Below are 18098 nucleotides of genomic sequence, written 5' to 3' on the forward strand. Positions count from 1 at the left end.
CTTGCAACCCCAGCAATGGAGGAGGTAGAACTTGACTACTTGTTGAGTTTGAGGCCAGCCTAGTCTACATGAGACCGGCTTACAGGGGTGGGGAGAGGCTGGAGAGATAGCTCAGTGGTTCTCCTCCAGAGGACCTGGGTTCAATTCCCAGCACCCACATGGCAGCTCATAACTGTCTGTAACTCCTGTTCCAGGGGACCCGACACCCTCACACAGACATGCATGCCAGCAAATCCACGATGTACATATAATGAAAAAATAAATTATCTTTAAAGGCAGGGTAGGACCCAGACTCTGCCACTGTTTCTGATGTTTCTGATGTTGTCTTAGTCCCACCCCTCCTTCTGTCATCAAACTCAAGAATCTGAGTCTTACCCATCTCTTGGAGTCGTTCCTTCCTCCCCACCCACCCACCCCGAGATAAAGAAAGCATGACTCTTCCTGTCATCTTTATATTGAGATTTTTTTTTTAAAAAAAAGAACATTATAGATGTGAGGGGTGGGAAAGGATGACTGACAGCAGGTGCTATAGAAACCCAAAGCTCCAGAAAATTAAAAAAAAATAAAATATATATTTATACATTTATATATATATATATATACCAAGTAATGCATGTGAGTCCCAGAGAAGCAGAAAGCAGCAGCAAGAAGCAACTAGCACACAAGGACCTGGGTTCATGTACAGCACACACAAGCCATTCCAATCCTGATAACCCACCCCAAGCCCAGCCCCCACCCCCAAGAAAAGATGTTTAAGAAACTTCCCTCTTAAATGGGGCTGCACAACTGGGGTACTGTGGCACATCTGTAATCTCAGCACCTGGACGGTGGAGACGTTAAGATAAGGGTTCAATGGAAGCCTTAGCGACACAATTAAGTTTGAGACCAGCTTGGGCTACATTAAGAACATCTCCAAAGCTATTTACAAAAATAAAAAAAAACAAAAGAGCTTCTTAGTTGTTTGCTCTTGTCTCCGTGTTCAGAAAAGGAAAAGAGGATCATAGTGCCTTTAAGGCCGACAGAGGCCATTTCTCTTCTCATCCCTGCTAAACCAGACCATGTTATTTTTAACACTGAGATAAGATGGCCGCCATTACTGCCCCTCAGAAACACTTCAGAGTTGTCTTTAAGACCATGTGGGTGGCTGGGCAGTGATGGCGCACACCTTTAATCCCAGCACTAGGGAGGCACAAGTGGGCAGATAATCTTGAATTACAGGGCAGCCTGATCTACAGAGCAAATTCAGGATAGCCAAGGCTACACAGAGAAACCTGTCTCAAAAAACCCGGACAGAGAAGCAGGGGAGGGGGTGTCGGGAAGAGAGAGGTCCCATGTGGATATTTTTGGTGGGTTTGTTTGTTTGAATAGCACGAAGAATAATTTAGGCAAAGGTGTCCATCCATCGCTTCATCTAAGGTAGCCTCTAGGTAGTGGGCTTTCGGTAAAAGAAAAACCTAGAGCCACTTTGATGCAAAGCTGAGTGACAGGTAGAGGCAGACACTCTGTGCATAAAGATGACTCCTGCCCACTGGGAATTGCTGACCTCCAGAATTTTGTTTATTTTGGTTTGAACTTAAAGGAGAGAGGGACACTACATGGCCTCCTTCCCAAACCCCTTAACACACACACACACACACACACACACACACACACACACACACACACACACACTTCCATACATACTGACTAAGGCACAGCAAAGGCAGGCAGGCAGGCAGGCAGGCATGCTTTGGCAATGAGGCCCCTAAAGAGGCCCATGGGGTGAAGAACTGCAAAGGAGCGTGGGTAACTGCAAAGGAGTGTGGGATGTGTGGGGCCAGCACCTTTGAGGGGTAAGGAAGAAAAAGCAAGAATTCTGAGGGCTCCCAAGAAAACAGGCAGGTGACAGAACCCACAGGAAAGACTATAGAGATAGAAAAATGAAGGAGGTAAGCTGTGAAGCCACAGCTCATGGGTAAAACAGGCATACCAGAAGAGGAAAGGTTAAGAAAGGGATGGAGAAGGAAACAGGGAATAAGGAAGAGCATACGTATCCAACAGGGAGGAGGAAACGGGTGGGAGATGAGGAGAAAACAGGCCGATACCAATCACCTGGGTAATCAGATTGAAGAGGCTACAAGGAGAGAAGGGGAAGGGAGCCCCTTGTCAAACTTAGACCTTGACGAACACCAGACGGGTGGAATACACCAGATCAGACACATATGCCAGCAGGTTGATACCTGTCAGGATGGACACCGCCAGCCGTCGGTCCCAGTTACACACTTCATTGGGTTGTACATAACTACGAGAGCAGCTTGGATCCATTGAACGGCGGGGTTGGCTGTTATACCTCTGATCAAATTGGTAGAGGGGCCAGAGGACGATGGCAGTGGCGTAAAGGAGCACAGACAGTAAGGCCAGGCCTGACAGGAAGGTAGGGAAAGGGATGGGCAGCATGTTGGTACAATCCCCCAGGTTGAGTAGGACGGTCACTGCTGCTAGGATGAAGCAGATGGCATAGACTGCCACACACCATTCCAGGGCCGGCCTTTGCTGGTACAGGCTCGGCTCACTGATGAAGGCAAAGATGATGCAGGCTACGAAGGTCTCGAACACTTTGAGCAGCCCTGGCACGGTAGCCATGTAGCCAGTGATCTCACCAGGCCTTGCACGAGTCCAGGCCACTTCAGTAGCATACGCCAAACAGGCAACGCAGGAGAAGGTGGTGGCAGCGATGGCGTGGTCCCGGGAACGTCCGTGAGGTAGGAACTGCACGTAGGTGGTGGGATAGATGATGGAAGACGACAGGCAGAAGAGGGCCGCGTAACAGGCGAAGGTGATAGGGAAGTTTCGCCATGACAGGGGGAAGCGGGCCTGGAATCCACCTAACTCCACAATCAGGATGATGAGGGTAACAGCAAAGCAGAAACACCAGGTGAACATGGCCCAGTTACCCATGGGCCCTGTCCAAGCACCCACACTGGCCACCAGTGAGAAAGCCACACAGGTGGATACTAGCTGCAGGAGGCGGAGGAGGCCCAGGGGCTGGGTCAGCGCCCGGGCGGACCCCACAGTGGTGGAGGATGATGATGTAGTTGTGATGGTTGTACGGGTGACTGTGACCGGCATGGCTGAGAAAAAGAAAAGCATTTGGATAAGGTCTGGTATACTGAGGAATCCAGGTACCCAGCCCTCATCTGTTTTGGAACAAATTACTTTGAACTCTGAAAGGGTTATGTCTTAGTATGTGAAACTTTTCTATAAGCTATAAAAATGGATGGGTCATGTAGATTCCAAGCTCATCCTAGCCCTGCCCATGAGAAACTCAGAATCCAGATACCCAAAGCAATACTCCTTGCTTCCCTTCCCCAGGGAGTCGGCGTCCTACCCACTGGAGTGCGTTTGTGATACCGGGCTGGAAAACCTGAGTTGGATCTCTGGGACATACCTGGTGGCAGGAAAAAGACTACTTCTTCAAGTCAACTCTGACCTCCTCCACATGAGCACATAAGACTCACACCGAATATAAACCTACAACTGTGGTCTTGGGGATGTGGCTCAGTGGGCGACATGCTTGTCTACCATTCAGGAAGCCCTGGATCTGAACCTAGCACTGTGCAAAGCAAGGGGAGAAGTGCGCACTTGTCATCTTAGCATTTGGAGCACCAAAGTAGGAAGATTACTATGAGATGGAGGCCAGCCTGGGTTCTGTGGTAAAATCTGGGCTGGCTTGAGCTACAGAATGAGATTCTGCCTTAAACAAAACAAAACAAAACAAAACACAGCCCCGGTCTACCTAGTGAGTTCCAGGACGGCCAACGCTACTCAGAGAAACCCCGTTTTGTAACAAACAAACAACAATAAAACCACTCAGTCACAAGAGATATGGTCAAGGTTCCAGCCTGTACTTCACTTCCTCCTGTGTGTGACCTAGGGCTTTTACCCCAGGCCCTGTGAACAAAGTTCCCCCTTTCACCCACAGCTCAGTCATCTCTAACTTCTCTATAGCCAAGACTCCAACTTCCTTATACTTTATGCACTGTGAAAAGATTTCTTTTATGGAAGAGCGACGTAGACATTAGCAGCCCCCTATCCACCCAATATTCAAACTTCCATTCTGCCTTCCACATCTAACCAAAGTACTGGACCTACATCCTTCTCCTTACTCCTCTCCCAGAGATCTCTGACGGGAAACATCAAGCTTTCTCCCTCCCCCTTCCTTCAAGCTCTCCCCACCCCCCAATCCTACCTCAGACCTGGAAAATCCAAAGACAGCTCAGTTTCCGCTTTCCTATCACTGAGCTTATCACTTCCTCCAGGGACTCAGCTAACAGGTACCTCAAGTTCAGGAAAATTCAACTTCCTCCATTCTCAGTGAGTGGCCCAGCTCCTTCCACTGAAATCTCTAGTTTTCAAGGTCAGTTATGCAGATCCGGACCTCAGGACAGGTATGTCAGCTTTCTAGCCTTCTAGCGTACCATGTGACCCAGACATGGGGTGTGACTAGAAGGACTAACATCTTTTTTTTAACACTGTAAACCACAGCTTCTGTCTTCATATCCTAGAAGCACTAGGACCAGATGCCAGAGCCTTCCTCGGGATGCTAACTATCTGACCTCTCAGCTGATGACCCTAAAGGTATGAGAAGGTGGCTTCCAGATCCACTTTTCTTATTACTATTGTCAGTTCTGTGGTTATTTCTTCTGAATCGAACATCAGCTGCTGGAGGGAGGGGAGAGGCTCAAATAACTCAAAAGCTATAGAGACTTGCGGCCAACTAGATGGCTCAGTGGGTAGAGAAAACTTACAACAGAGCATGATAAGCTGAATTCAATCCCGAAGACCCACATGGTAGATAGAACCAAATTCTGCAAATTGTCCTCTGACCTCCATACACTTGCTATGGGGTGTACCCATACACGCATGCACGCAATAATTACATGTTAGAAAGGAAAACCATAGAACTTCCAAGGCTCAGGAAACATACTCAGAACGTTACAAGGCTGTGCTATGGGGCTCCTCCCAAAGCTGAAGTAATTTATGAGCATCAAGCGACTAAAGGAGGACAGGAAGGCTCTTCTGCCCAGCTACCTACAAGTTGAGCAGTGTGCCCCAGAAATGCACCTTTCATGAGTCCTCACCCATGCTGGGGTGGGCTTTTTCGTTATACCTATGGCCCTGCAAGTATTTCCTGTCAACTCACGGCTTCACCAACATGCACTTTAGTTAACTTAGGTTTCTCTGATCTAACATCTCTTTTTTTGTTTGTTTTGTTGTGTCCTGGAACTCACTATGCAGACCAGGCTGGCCTTGAACTCATAGAGATCCGTCTGCCTCTGCCTTCAGAGTGCTGGAGTTAAAGGTGCCTGCCACCACCGTGCAGCAGTCCATCTCCTGTGCTCTGAGATGAGCATAAAGTTATTCATAACTCCCCCCACCCCAGGAGAAGTCCTGCTAAGGTTGAGCCCATGGAAAGACTGAAGGGCATGTTTTTTTTTTGTTTTGTTTTGTTTTTTGTTTTTTGTTTTTTTTTTTTTTTTGGTTCTTTTTTTCCCCGGAGCTGGGGACCGAACCCAGGGCCTTGCGCTTCCTAGGTAAGCGCTCTACCACTGAGCTAAATTCCCAACCCCTGAAGGGCGTGTTTTAACCTCTGGAAGAGCACACTGTCCCAGAACAGCTCCCAAAGTACACAGGAGCCAGCTCCTGGATACAACTTCTTAAACACATGGATTCTCTGATTCTATTCTTTGGAACCCTCCCAGGTGCCTCGTCTCTGAGGGTCTAGGAATCTAGGCACCATTCCCCTCCTTCCTCATACCCAGGGATCCAAGCTCTGGTCCTTCCTCTCCTCCTGTAAATCCAATTCAGCATTCCTGGCCAAGTTAGATAACCCAGGAATTCCCAGCCCTCTTATCATGGACTCAGTTCAGTTTCTAGGCACTATGCTCCTAAACCGAGCGGTCAAGGCCCCTGGTAAACCTCCATCAGACTCAGAACAGGGCTCTAAACCCTCCCCTCTTATACTCCCGGTCTAAAACCCCAGTTCTCTTCCCTTAAAGTTGGACACCAGCCCCCCACCCCAAGTCCTTGGCCCTCAGAACTGTAAGTCCAAACTGCAGCCACTCCACCCTCACTCAAGAGCTAGGGCTCAGACAACACTCACCTGCTTCCTTAACAGAGGATCGGAAGGAGAAAGTTCCGGCTGCGAAGGCCGATTGGGTTGCACACCTGGAAAAGGCAGATCAGAAGCCCTGGAGGAAGAGAGGGAGGGTCAGAGGGAACTCAGACAGCCTTCCCTTGCAGCACTGTGACCCCGGAGCCCTAAACTGTACAGCTGGGACATGTCTCCTGGTGGGGACGCATTCTTGGCAGAGATTCCCGAGGGAGGTCCCAGAGGTTGCCCAGGGGAAGCGCCGCCCCTCTCCTTCCTCTCGGAGAACTTGCTGCGTGGGTGGGGTGTAAGCAAATATGGGTAAAGGGCCCGCCCTCAGGCTCGAGAGGGGCGTGAGTGCTGTTAACCGAGCCCCAGCTTTGCCGTCTGCAGAGGGAGATCCCAGGGCGGTGGTTGTACAGGCGGGAGGCCCAGCCTGGCCCGGAGTCTCCGCTCCTTATAAGGGCTTTAAGTCACCACAGCCAGGGCAATGTGGCAGGGACCAGGAGGTGGTGCCAAGACCCCCGTCGCCGAGAAAGCGAGAGTCGGGAGGGGGGAAAGGGAGGGACGAAGGAGGGGGTGTTAATGTTCCTTGAAAAGTGTGAGTTTAGAGCCAGGCAGAACGACTCCCACAAGTTGTCCTCTGACCTCTTTCAGTGCCCTGCGGTACATGCGTCCCTCACCCACTGCAAAAATATATTTTAAAAATTATTCTGAGATAAACATTTGCTATGTAAGCCTCGCTGGCCTGGAACTTGCTATGTAGACCAGGCTGGTCTTGAGTTCCTGGGGATCTGCGTGTCTCTGTCTCCCAAGTGCTGGGATTAGGGTAAAAGAAAAAAAATTTTTTTTTAAACTCTGGGTCCTTCCAGAATGAGGAAAGTCTGGCCTGGAGTGCAGAACGGTGTTTCCAAAACACCGGTTGAGACAGGATTGGAAATTCAGGGTCTTCCTGGGGTCACAGAAAGAGTTCAAAGACCACCAACGGTGTGGGGGGGTGTTGTTGGGGCTTTAGCTCGGTGGTCCTCAGCTCCGGGGGAGGGGGGGAAGACCAACAACGGGTGGGTGTGGGGTGAAAGGGAAGCTGCTGGTGGTGAGGTAGGTAGAGTATTTGACTAGCATGTGTGAGGTACTGGGTTCAACCTCTAAGAAGTGGGAACGCAGTTAAGGGATTGAGACTCTCCTGAGTATGACCAGCGCGGACTCCTTTAAAACTCCTAAATTTTGACTGAGCTCGAGGACACATCTCATTCTTGGCTCCAAGCTAGAACTCATGCAGGAGTTGGAACTCTCCGTGGGAACTAGAAGCCTCCAACACACTTGGGAGTTGAAACAGAAAGGCAGAAACCTCCAGCTCCCACAGGTATTGGCTTTTGGGAAGCTAGGCCTAACCTGACGCCTGCACTACAGTAAGTGGGCAACAGATTGCCTTTAATCCCTGCATTTAGGAGGAAGAAGCAGGCGGATCTCTATGAGGTCAGGGCCAGCCAGGTCTACATAGCGAGTTCCAGGACTACAAGGGCTATACATAGAGCCTGTCTTAAAAAAAAAAAAAAAAAAGGTGGGTTACTGTCCCACCACAGATACCAGAAGAGGGAAGAGCATAAATCCTTCTGCCCAGGAGAAAAGTTAGAAAAGAAGAGGTACTAGAAAGAAAAACCCTAGGAGAGATAACGGAACTAGTGGTCCAGAGGGCTTTCAGCACCGTTTGAAGTCATAGCTCAGGAATGCTCAGCTCAAGACATAAGCAGAGTGAGGAAACGCCCCTAGAGCTTCCTCCTAGATCTAGTTCCACTCTCGGGGCCACACCCAGCACCCCTGCTACCCTCTCCCATGCCACACTCCTGAGGTCATCCATCACTCCACAGGCTGGGCACATGCTGGGCACAGCCCTGATCAGACTCCGGGCCACTCCTCACACCAGTGGTGGGCTCAGCCTTAAACCCTCAAAGCTACCCCTACTCACTCTCTCTCTCTCTCTCTCTCTCTCTCTCTCTCTCTCTCTCTCTCTCTCTCAGACCCTCTGGAAGGAGGTTCAGAACAAGATCTTTTCCCCACCAGGTACAAGCATCCAGGAGCTCCATCTTCTCGGATTCAGATATCTATACTCCATTTTTCCAAGTCCTCAAACTAAAAGTCGAGATTCCAGCCCCTCCCTTCTTCTGCCCAAATTCAGACCCCAGTACCTTCTCCCTCAGAACAAATTCAGAACCCCGACTTCCTCCAGATTAAGGTCTGACTCCAGCCCTCCTCCCCTAAGACCCATCTTAAATCCAGATCCCAAGTCTTTTAGGTGAGACCTAGGAGTCTAGATCCCATCTTACCTCTCTCAGCCTCAGGGGTCCAAGTATCATCGTCCTTCCTCAGACCCACGTGCCCACTCCCCAGCCCCTTCTCTTTTCCATGTATGACCTCAGATGTTCAGCCTTTCAGCTATAACTTGAGTCCTGGCCCAACTGCAGTGTTTCTAGGGACCCAGACACCTGAATCCGTGCCCACTCCTCTTTCTAGACCCGAGGATCCTGAACCACTATTCCTTCCCTTCGGGGGTCCCTGCAGCCTCACCTCTCCAGTCAGTGGCGTCTGCAGCACAAACAAGGACGACAGCTGCAGACTAAAAGGGTCTTAAAGCTGGGTGGAGTTGGCCAGCTGAGGAGCGCGCGAGGGAGGAGTTGAGGGCGGGGTTTGGGCCTGGCTAGGGCGGTGAAAAGGGACTTTCCCTTCATTCAGTCTATCCCTGGCCCGGCCCGAAGGCGGGGCTAATGTCACACCACGCCCCCCAGAAGTGTCCTGGAACTCCAGCCCGACCAGTGAGGGGATTCAGGGCTGAGGTCACCGTTGCCGTGGAGACAAAACAGGAAGACACAGCAGCTGGAGGCGTGGGGGCTCCCGGGGGCTATCCTCCCTGACATAGCTCTGCAAAGAAATCTCTAGAGTAGGCTGGAGAATGCCGTTGCCAAAGAAACGTATGTGTTTATGGTTTGTTTTAGAGTCCCCCCCACTAAGCCCCATGCCTAGTTTCACCTCATTCAATTCTCCCTCTCTCGGCCCCCACAGCCTTGCCTATCAGTTCCCCCACTCTAACCAGAAAAGGGAAATCTTACACATCCAGGTCCCAGCAGTTTGGGGGCTAGACCTCTGTTTAACAGAGTCTGTGGGCTAGGGTCTTGTCTACCTGAAGAGAATTTAGGAATTTAGGGTGCCAGGCCTTAAGTGAGCAAGCTACCTTGACAGGTGAGGCCCAACCCCCAAAGAACAAAGACTAGATTCCCGTGTTTAGGGGTCTACCCAGAGGAGAGTGGGCCATAGCTCCAATTACACTGTAATCGTGGTCAGAGGACTGCTGGGCCACGTCTCAACAGATCACAGGCAGGAAGAGCGAAAGGATGATGGATAGTGTCTAAATTCCTGGAAATTTGGGGGGAGGGTCCCAGATTTCTGAGCGTTCAGACAGTTTTCAAAACATTTGTGGTTGGTTGGTTGGTTTTCCGAACCGCCTAGGTCTGGAAGGGCGCGCTATTTTGGGCCTGAATTCCTGCCTTCAGGACAAAGGGACTCAGAATCTTTATGAGGAAGACCGGGCTAGGGTTGGGAGCTCTGGATTCTAAAATCCCATATGGCAATATGGGAAGGATTTGGTGGACCCCGTTGTACCGGAAAGAGAGGTGCAAAAGAGGGAAAGAAATGCAGGGTTGGGCTTTAAAAAAAATGGTCGGATTTGAGGGCCTGAAAGGACTCGACTGAACCAAAAGGGAAAAGAAGCTGAAGGTCGCCGTGCTGGAGGGGACTTTAGGAGAGACCTAAGGGTCCCAATGCGGGCCCCCTGGGCAGGGCGGAGACCCGGGACAGCAGGTTCCCTCCCTCCTGGCTGCACTCACTCACCCCGCTCGGCAGCGGTCTCGGGCGCGGCCCTGATCTGCTGCTCCTGGGCGGGGCCTAGTGGCGGTGGCTGCTGATGGCTGCGGCTGCGGCAGCTTGTCTCTTCCCCACGGCTGCTTCTGGTCACCTTCCAGGAAGATTGAAGAGGCTTATAGACCTAGCTCTAGAGAGAAAACCGGGAGCTTCGCGAAGTGAGGGGTCCAAAGGGTCCAGGAGCTCACTACGGCCAGCTCCGTGTCCTACAGAGGAGGGAGGAGCTGAAGAGGGGACCTGGGCGCTTGCTTCGTGCTTTGCAGAAGTGGGGGTGGGGACCAAGGTAGGGATGGGTAGGCGAAGAGCTGTGTGCTCACTTTGCATGTCTGGGAAGAGGCACGGAAACAGACCCTTTTTGTCATTTTATGCCCTGCAAAAGGGAGGGTTTGGGTTAGTTTAAACACACACACACACACACACACACACACACACACACACACACACACACACACTTTATGTGTGACAGTGCAAATGTGGAAGTCAGAGGACAACTTGTGGGAGTCAGTTATCTCCTAGTGAATGGGATCGGAGAATCGAAGGTCATCAGGTTTGGTTGGCTAGTCCTTTATCCACTTACAGTGCTCTGTCCTGTGGCGGAGGTATTTCCTGTGTAGGTACTGAGATGGCTCAGTGGGTCGAGCCAAGCCTGATGGTTTGTGTTGCTCATCTAGGACCCATGTGGTAGAGGAGAGAACTGATTCCCAAAAGTTTTCCTCTGACTGACACAGGCTCGTCGTGTCATGCAATGGCACGCACCACCACCACCACCGCCCCCCAAACATAAATGTAAAACAAACAAAAAGCAAAATGTCTCAGTGCCCAGGGTAGCATGAACAAGACACAAGCACCTGGGGTATGTAAGTGTGTGTTACTGAAGATTGAACCCCCTACCTCAAAAAAAACAAAAAAACCAAAAAAAACGCTAGAGTGAGCACGGTATCACTGAGCTCTCTCCCCTGCCCAGTTTGCAAACATTTGAAGAGTGAGTCACAGGGTGTAATTTTGGGGAAATGTAACCCTTGGCTTCCCAGGTCTGTGTAACCTGTGATTGGGTATGTGCTACTGGTTCAGTGTTTAGCCCACCTTTTAGGACAGAACCCCCACCCAAATGTCCCAAACCCATCACTACGACTCCCCGTCCAACAGGCTGTGCTTGTTTTCTAGGGGCTCGCAGGACGTGAGCAACCCCTCTCCAAACTCATACCAGCTTCCAAGTAAACGGACTTCCTTGATCAGAAGCAGTATTATGTGGTTGAACGCGACGGTGAATGGTGAATAGGGCCATTCATTGTGCGCACACAGGCTGCTTTTGGCAGGGGCGCAAAGGGGGAGGAAAGCAAATAACAAGTAGAGAGTTACTTATTCCAGGGAAGAAAAACTTACTGCCCAACCCACGATGGAAGAGGTCCAATGTAATCCTCAGCAGACTGGGCATTTGACTAACTGGTCTTCCTAGGAAGCTGTGCTTTCAGGGCCTCAGCAAGTGTTGCTGCCATCAACAAGGTGGACGTGTGGCTGGCTAAGATTGGTGAGATGAATCCACTATGGTCGACCATAGCCATCTTTGCTTAAGAGCTCACTGAGCCAACCCTGAAGTATCCAGAGAAAGGCTGACCAAGAGATACCAAGCAGCTATCTGGTCTATCATATGACATAGTAGAGGTGGTTACTGAAGAGTTAATGAGATACAGACTATGAGGTGGTTTTCGTTCTCACAACTAACACCTACTCTGTAAGTTTTATTTTCTGGACTAACCATCAAATCTTTTTCTGTCTTACAATTCAACTAAAATACTTTTTTATGCTAGTGTATGTGCGTGCGTGTGTGCGTGCGTGCATGCATGTGTGAATTTATGTGCACCACAAGCATCTCTTAGAGGCCAGAAGGTGGAATCAGATACCCTACGTGTTGACATATGGTTGTGAGCCATTGTATGTGTGCTAGGATCTGAACTCAGATTATCTAGAAGAGCAAGATTTTATGTTATCTGAGGCGGCCTCAGACTCAGAGATCCACCTTCCTCTGCCTCCTGAGTGCTGGGATTAAAGGCATCCCCTACACCACTGGCTGTGTAGATGTTGTTTAACAAAGGAAAAAGCTTCCATGGGGCTGCTAACGGCTTTGTGGTTAATTGCTCTTACTGCTTTTGCAGAGGACTTGAGTTCAGTTCCTAGCACCCACGATTGGTGGGTCACAATCAATTGTAACTCTCACTCCAGGAGATCTGGTGCCCTCTTCTGGACTTCAGGGACTTTGCATTCACATACTCACACACTTACAGAGATATACATTAAAAAAAAAAGATAAAACAAACAAATAAACAAATCTTTACAAAGCTTCCCATTTTTTTTTCGGCTCTAAACCATGAGAATGTTTGGTAGCTTCTGACCTCAGTGACCTACTGTTCTAACCTGAGGTTACGTCCCAGAAGTCAAGTATCAGTCACCTCTGCTATCCTTAATCACACCACAAAAAAAAACACTTCTTTGTTTCTTAGATCTTCAACAAGAGTGCTTTCTTTTCCTCTTTCTTTTCCTCTTCCTCTTCCACTTCCTCTTCTTTTTCCTCAACAGAGTTTGTCTGTGCAGTCCTGGCTATCCTGCAACTCACTAATAGACCAAGTTGGCTTCAAACTCACAGATCTGCCTGCCTCTGCCTCCTGAGTCCTGTGCTTAAATGCCTGTGCCACCACGGCCTGGTTCAAGATTGCTTTCTTATTTTGCACCTGAAGTTCCTAGTCCCTCAGCCTTCTCCTTTCACTTTTGCTTTACTTGGCTAAAGATTCAAAGTTCTTAATTTCAGATGACATGTTTACTCTGCCAGGATACCTGACATCCTCTGCCTTTCCATCACTGTATTGATATTGTCTCCATTCTCTCTCTCTCTCTCTCTCTCTCTCTCTCTCTCTCTCTCTCTCTCTCTCTCTCTCCCTCCCTCTCTCTGTCTCTCTGTGTCTCTGTGTCTCTGTCTCTGTCTCTGTCTCTCTCTTTCTCTCTTTCTCTCTCTCTCTCTCTCTCTCTCTCTCTGTGTGTGTGTGTGTGTGTGTGTGTGTGTGTGTGTGTGTGTACAGACATGTGGGTGCTAATCTGGAGCTTACAGTATAACTTGCAGGGATCAGCTCTCTCCCTCTATCATGTGGGTCTCAGGGTTTGAACTCAGGTCATCAGTCATGCAGGCAAATGTCTTTACCAGCCAAACCATCTCCATGGACCCATTGGTGTTTTTGAGACAGACAGGATTTCATGCAGCCCAGGATAGTCATACATAGCCTAGGTTGACTTGAACTCCAAATCCTCCTGCTTCCACCTCCTGGGTGCTGGAATTGTAAGTAAATTCCATTCTCCCCAGATGTTTTGAGATAGGATCTTATTCTGTATTCAGACTAGACTGGAACTTGACATCTATCCCAGGCTGGCTTTGAACTCATGACAGTCCTTTTTTCTCAAATGTTGGGATTACAGACTTGGGCTACAATGCCCACCTCTGTGGTTTAGATCTTAAATGCCCCACAGAGTTCCATGTGTGGAAGGCTCGATCCCCTGATGGCACCATTTTAGGGGAGGTTCTAGAAACTTTGGAAGGTGGGAAGAGCTGAAGGAAATAGGTCACTATGTGCACATCTTTGGAGGTTATACCAAATGTTCAATCCTTTCCCCTTCTCCCATTCCCAGATCATCTTGATATGAACTGCTTTGGCATGTCTTCTCTGCCATGGAGGACCCAACCCTCTGAAAGCATGAGCCTTTCCTCACATTGTTCTTTGGGGTATAGTCATCATAGGAACAGGAAGTACCAAAGACAACCAGCATCACTAACTACTCTCATGGTTTAGGACCACTGTTAAGTAAAATAAAGGTTTCTTGAACACCAGCGCTGTGATACAATGGCAGTCTGTCTTGTCCCCAAGTCAGCTACAAGTGCCCTGGGAATGTAACATCTTTAATTTAATTCCCAGCACCACATAAACCAGGTATTGTGGCGCATGGCTGTAATCTCAGTCCTTCAGAGATGGGGAAAGGACAATCAGCAGTTCAAAGTCAGCCTTGGCTATATAGTGAGTTCAAGGCCAGCCTGGGCCATGTGAGAATCTGTTTCAAAAGAGGGGGTAATATGAGATGGCTCATTGGATAAAGATGCTTGCATCCAAGCCTAATGATCCCAGTCGATCCCTGGGACCTATATAGTGAAAGGAGATAAGTAGAACTGGCTCCTTCAAGTTATCCTCTGACCTTCGTTCTTACAATGTATGATATGCAGGGCCTTTATTTCCTGGTAGTCAGGATCTCTGAGTTCAAGGCCAGCCTGGTCTACCTAGTGAGCTCCAGGACAGACAAATCTACACAATGAGACCCTGTTTCAAACAAAATCAAAACCAAAGAGTGACATGCACTTCTGTATGTGTACATACATAACAAATAAATGAAAGTAATTTTTAGTGTTATAAAGTACACTGGCAATGTTAGCTTAATGGCCGAGCTCTTGTTTGGTAATCTGTGAGGCCTAAACTTTTATTTCCAAGAGCAAGGGTGGGGAATCTACTTGCTTCCTTACACGTTATGAGTCGGTAATCTATTTAAGGAAACATCTTTTCCAGTTGCCCAGTACCTCCCTCTTTGCTTTTACTGGTGTATTTTGTAACTTTCCAGAAATACCCATTGCATAATACCCATTATTTATGTTTCTAGAACTATTATCCATGCACATGTATTCAAGGAGTATAGGTACCCATGTCAGAATACGCCGAGGTAAGATACCTTTAAATATCTGTGACGGCTTAATTGAGGAGTGTCCCCCATAATATCAGGCATTTAAACTCTTTGTGCAAATCCCCAGTCTACATCTTATAGACAATGGGCTGGACCGTACCCCCCCCCACGTCAATCACTAATTAAGAATATATGCAACAGGTCTCCCATACCTAGATCTTACAGAGGCATTTTCTAAATTGAGGTCTCTCCTCTGAGGTAACTGTAGTTCCTGTCAAACGGACATGAAACTCAGCTGCCACAGGAGGTGTGGCCTCATCGGAGGAAGTATGGCTGGGCTAGGGGCTGAGATAATCTTAGCTATCTAGTTCTTTCAGGTATAGCGACCATAGGAACAGGAAGTATCATTAACTGCTCTCATGGTTTGGGATGAGCTCACTCTCTTTGATCTATGCTTGCTGTTAAAAAAAAATGTGATCTGTAGGGGCTGGAGAGATGGTGCAACAGTTAAGAGCACTGGCTGCTCTTCCAGAGGTCCTGAGTTCAATCCCAGCAACCACATGGTGGCTCACAACCATCTGTAATGGGGTCCCATGCCCGCTTCTGGTGTGTCTGAAGACAGCTACAGTGTACTCATATACATAAAATAAATAAATCTTTTTTTTAAAAAAATATGATTTTTAAGCTTCCTGCTCCTGACCCTGGACATTGTGCCGACTGCTTGCTGTCATGCCTCCCACTGTGATGGATTTATCCCTCTGGAGTTGTAAGCCCAAACTTCTATAAGTTATGTTTGACCATGGTTTATCACAGTAATAGAATACAAACTAGGACAATATTTTATGCGCATGGAGTCAGGTAACCTATATACTAATTTGGTTGTGCGGCTTTTTTTGTTTGTTTTTTGTTTTGTTTTTGTAACACAAGGTTTCTTTGTGTAGCCTTGGCTGTCCTGGAGCTGTCTGTAGACTAGGCTAGCCTTGAACTCAGAGATCCACCTGCATCTGCCTCCTGAGTGCTGGGATTAAAGGTATGTGCTGCCACTGGCCAGCTATAATATACATTTAAGAAAAGAGTGTACTGATACATTTAAAATCAAAATATTAGACTGGACATATGGTACAATCCTTTGATCCCAACACCCAAGAGGCAGAGGCAGGAGGATCTCTGCGACTTTGAGACCAGCCTGGTTTACATAGTAAGTTCCAGGACAGCTGGGACCCTCCCTCAAAAATAAACAAACAAACAAACAAATAAATAAAATATACCTGGTGTGGCAGTCACCGTGTCATCCCAACATTTGGGATGAAGAGACAAGACCATCAGGAGTTCAAGGTCGTCCTCAACTGCATAGTGAGTTCAGGGCTAGCCCAGAACACAAGAGCCTCTGGGAGCAGAGGAAGTATAGAGTGAGCATGTTAAGTATAGATAAAACACTGAGTAGAGGTATACTGTTTTACATGGTCTGCAATGCCTCAGGCTTATGGAAGTGGCAAAGTCTCTCCCCAGGCTGAGCCTCAGAGTTATGGCAAAGCTTTTCTCTGATCTTAATGAGAATGCTGCCAGTGTGCACAAAAACTAGCAGCTGCAGATTCCTCCCACAATTACTGCAACCTGAAGCTGTCCTTTAGAAGAGATCGGTTACCAGTATTAGCTAACTACTCCTGGGCTGAACAGAATGAATGCACTGGATTTCAGGTTGTTGGTTAACTTATGCTGAACCATAAGAGCAAGAACAATCCACCCATCCCATCATTTCTGTAAGTGTGGCTGTCCTTTCTTCAGTCCCTTGTCACCCTAGTCATGTCAAATTCAGAAATCACAAAAGAGCCAGGTGACATGGCACATGCTTTAAAGCCCAGCACTCTGGAGGCAGAGGAGTCTTGAGGCCAGCCTTGTCAAGATAGTAGTTCCAGGTCAGCCAAGGCTACATAATGAGATCTTGTCTCAAACAATCCAATAAACAAGAAAAACAACAAAAAACAACAAAAGAACCCAAGCTCCTGTGCTTCTGTACTGTTTCAAACAGAAAAAACATTCTATTAGGCTTTTTTTGTTGTTAGTTTTTTTGTGTGTCTTTCCAGTTTTTAGATAAACCATAATTAAACAAGATCGATCTCTCTCTCTTTCTCTCTCTCTCTCTCTCCTCTCTCTCTCTCTCTCTCTCTCTCACACACACACACACACACACACACACACACACACACACACACACAGACACACACACACACACACACACACTATGGAGGGGAGGTGCCCTTGGACCATAATAAAGCCTTTTAAACGTGATATTTGGGCTGGAGAGATGGCTCGGTGATTAAGAGCACTGACTATTCATCCACAGGTCCTGAGTTCAAATCCCAGCAACCACATGGTGGCTCACAACCATCTGTAATGAGATCTGATGCCCTCTTCTGGTGTGTCTGAAGACAGCTACTTATCTTTTTAAAAAAAAATTGTATTTGTTTGTTTATGTTGTTGAGGAGAGGTGTGCCAGAGCACGTCTGTGGAGGTCAGAGGACAACTTACAGTTTTTTTCTCTCCTTCCAATAATTTGGGTCCTGGGGATCACACACTTGGGTTGTCTTTCTTGGCTGAAAGTACCTTTACCAGCTGAGACACCTCAATGGCCCAAATGTTCTCAATTTTCTCACAGTAAGATTGTGTGTTCACCCCAGGGTGAGATGGTACCCAAGGAGGGGGCGCCCCTTCTCCTCAGAGAGGGAAGAGGGTAATGTGGGGAGGAAAATGTAAGTGTAGAACTGGAAGGAGAGGAGGGAGTAGGAGGTACAATCAAGATGTAAAGTGAATGAACAAATAAATAAATGAAAAAAAAAAGAATTGTGTCTTCATACCCCATTTTATACCATGCCTTTTAAACTTAAGACTCTCCTGAACTTTTTTCCCTTTATGTAAACATAATTTCCTGATTCTATTTTTAAGCCGTGCACCTTGTCTGCTGTGGTTCTGCACAGTCATACCTGTAGTTTCAGCACTAAAGAGGCAGGGGCAGGAGGATAGCTATACTTTTGAAGCGCCAGGTTACCACTGTGGACCAGAGAAAGAGAAGGATGTATACATTGTTGCATTATCTTAAAAACGTCTATTTATTTAGTTTATTTTTTTATGTGTGTGAGTGTATCTATGTGCGCCATGTACATGCCTGGTACCCACAGAGGCCCCAAGAAGACGTCAGATACCTTGGAACTGGATGGTTGTGAGCTACCATGTGGGGGCTGGAAACTTAACCCCAGCCTTGTGCAGAGCAGACAGTGCTCTTAATTCCTGGGTTATCTCTCTGGCCCCTTAGTAATTTTAGGGCATTAACATATTTTTTTAGATTTATTTG

At 48.0% G+C, this 18098-nt stretch overlaps 1 protein-coding gene across 4 annotated transcripts; it reads right to left on the reverse strand.

Moving 5' to 3' along the window:
• Positions 1 to 444: 444 nt before the first annotated feature.
• Positions 445 to 17581, reverse strand: Myadm (myeloid-associated differentiation marker). 4 transcript variants are annotated; one of them, XM_006228035.5, is made up of 3 exons: positions 10013 to 17581; positions 6143 to 6230; positions 445 to 3110 (listed from the first exon to the last, which is right to left on the reverse strand). In XM_006228035.5, exon 3 carries the CDS (start codon positions 3106 to 3108, stop codon positions 2152 to 2154), a length of 957 nt encoding a protein of 318 aa, XP_006228097.1. In that variant the 5' UTR covers positions 3109 to 3110; positions 6143 to 6230; positions 10013 to 17581; the 3' UTR covers positions 445 to 2151.
• Positions 17582 to 18098: the final 517 nt, after the last annotated feature.

Source organism: Rattus norvegicus, chromosome 1, assembly GCF_036323735.1.
Source record: "Rattus norvegicus strain BN/NHsdMcwi chromosome 1, GRCr8, whole genome shotgun sequence".
Taxonomy (NCBI): domain Eukaryota; kingdom Metazoa; phylum Chordata; class Mammalia; order Rodentia; family Muridae; genus Rattus; species Rattus norvegicus.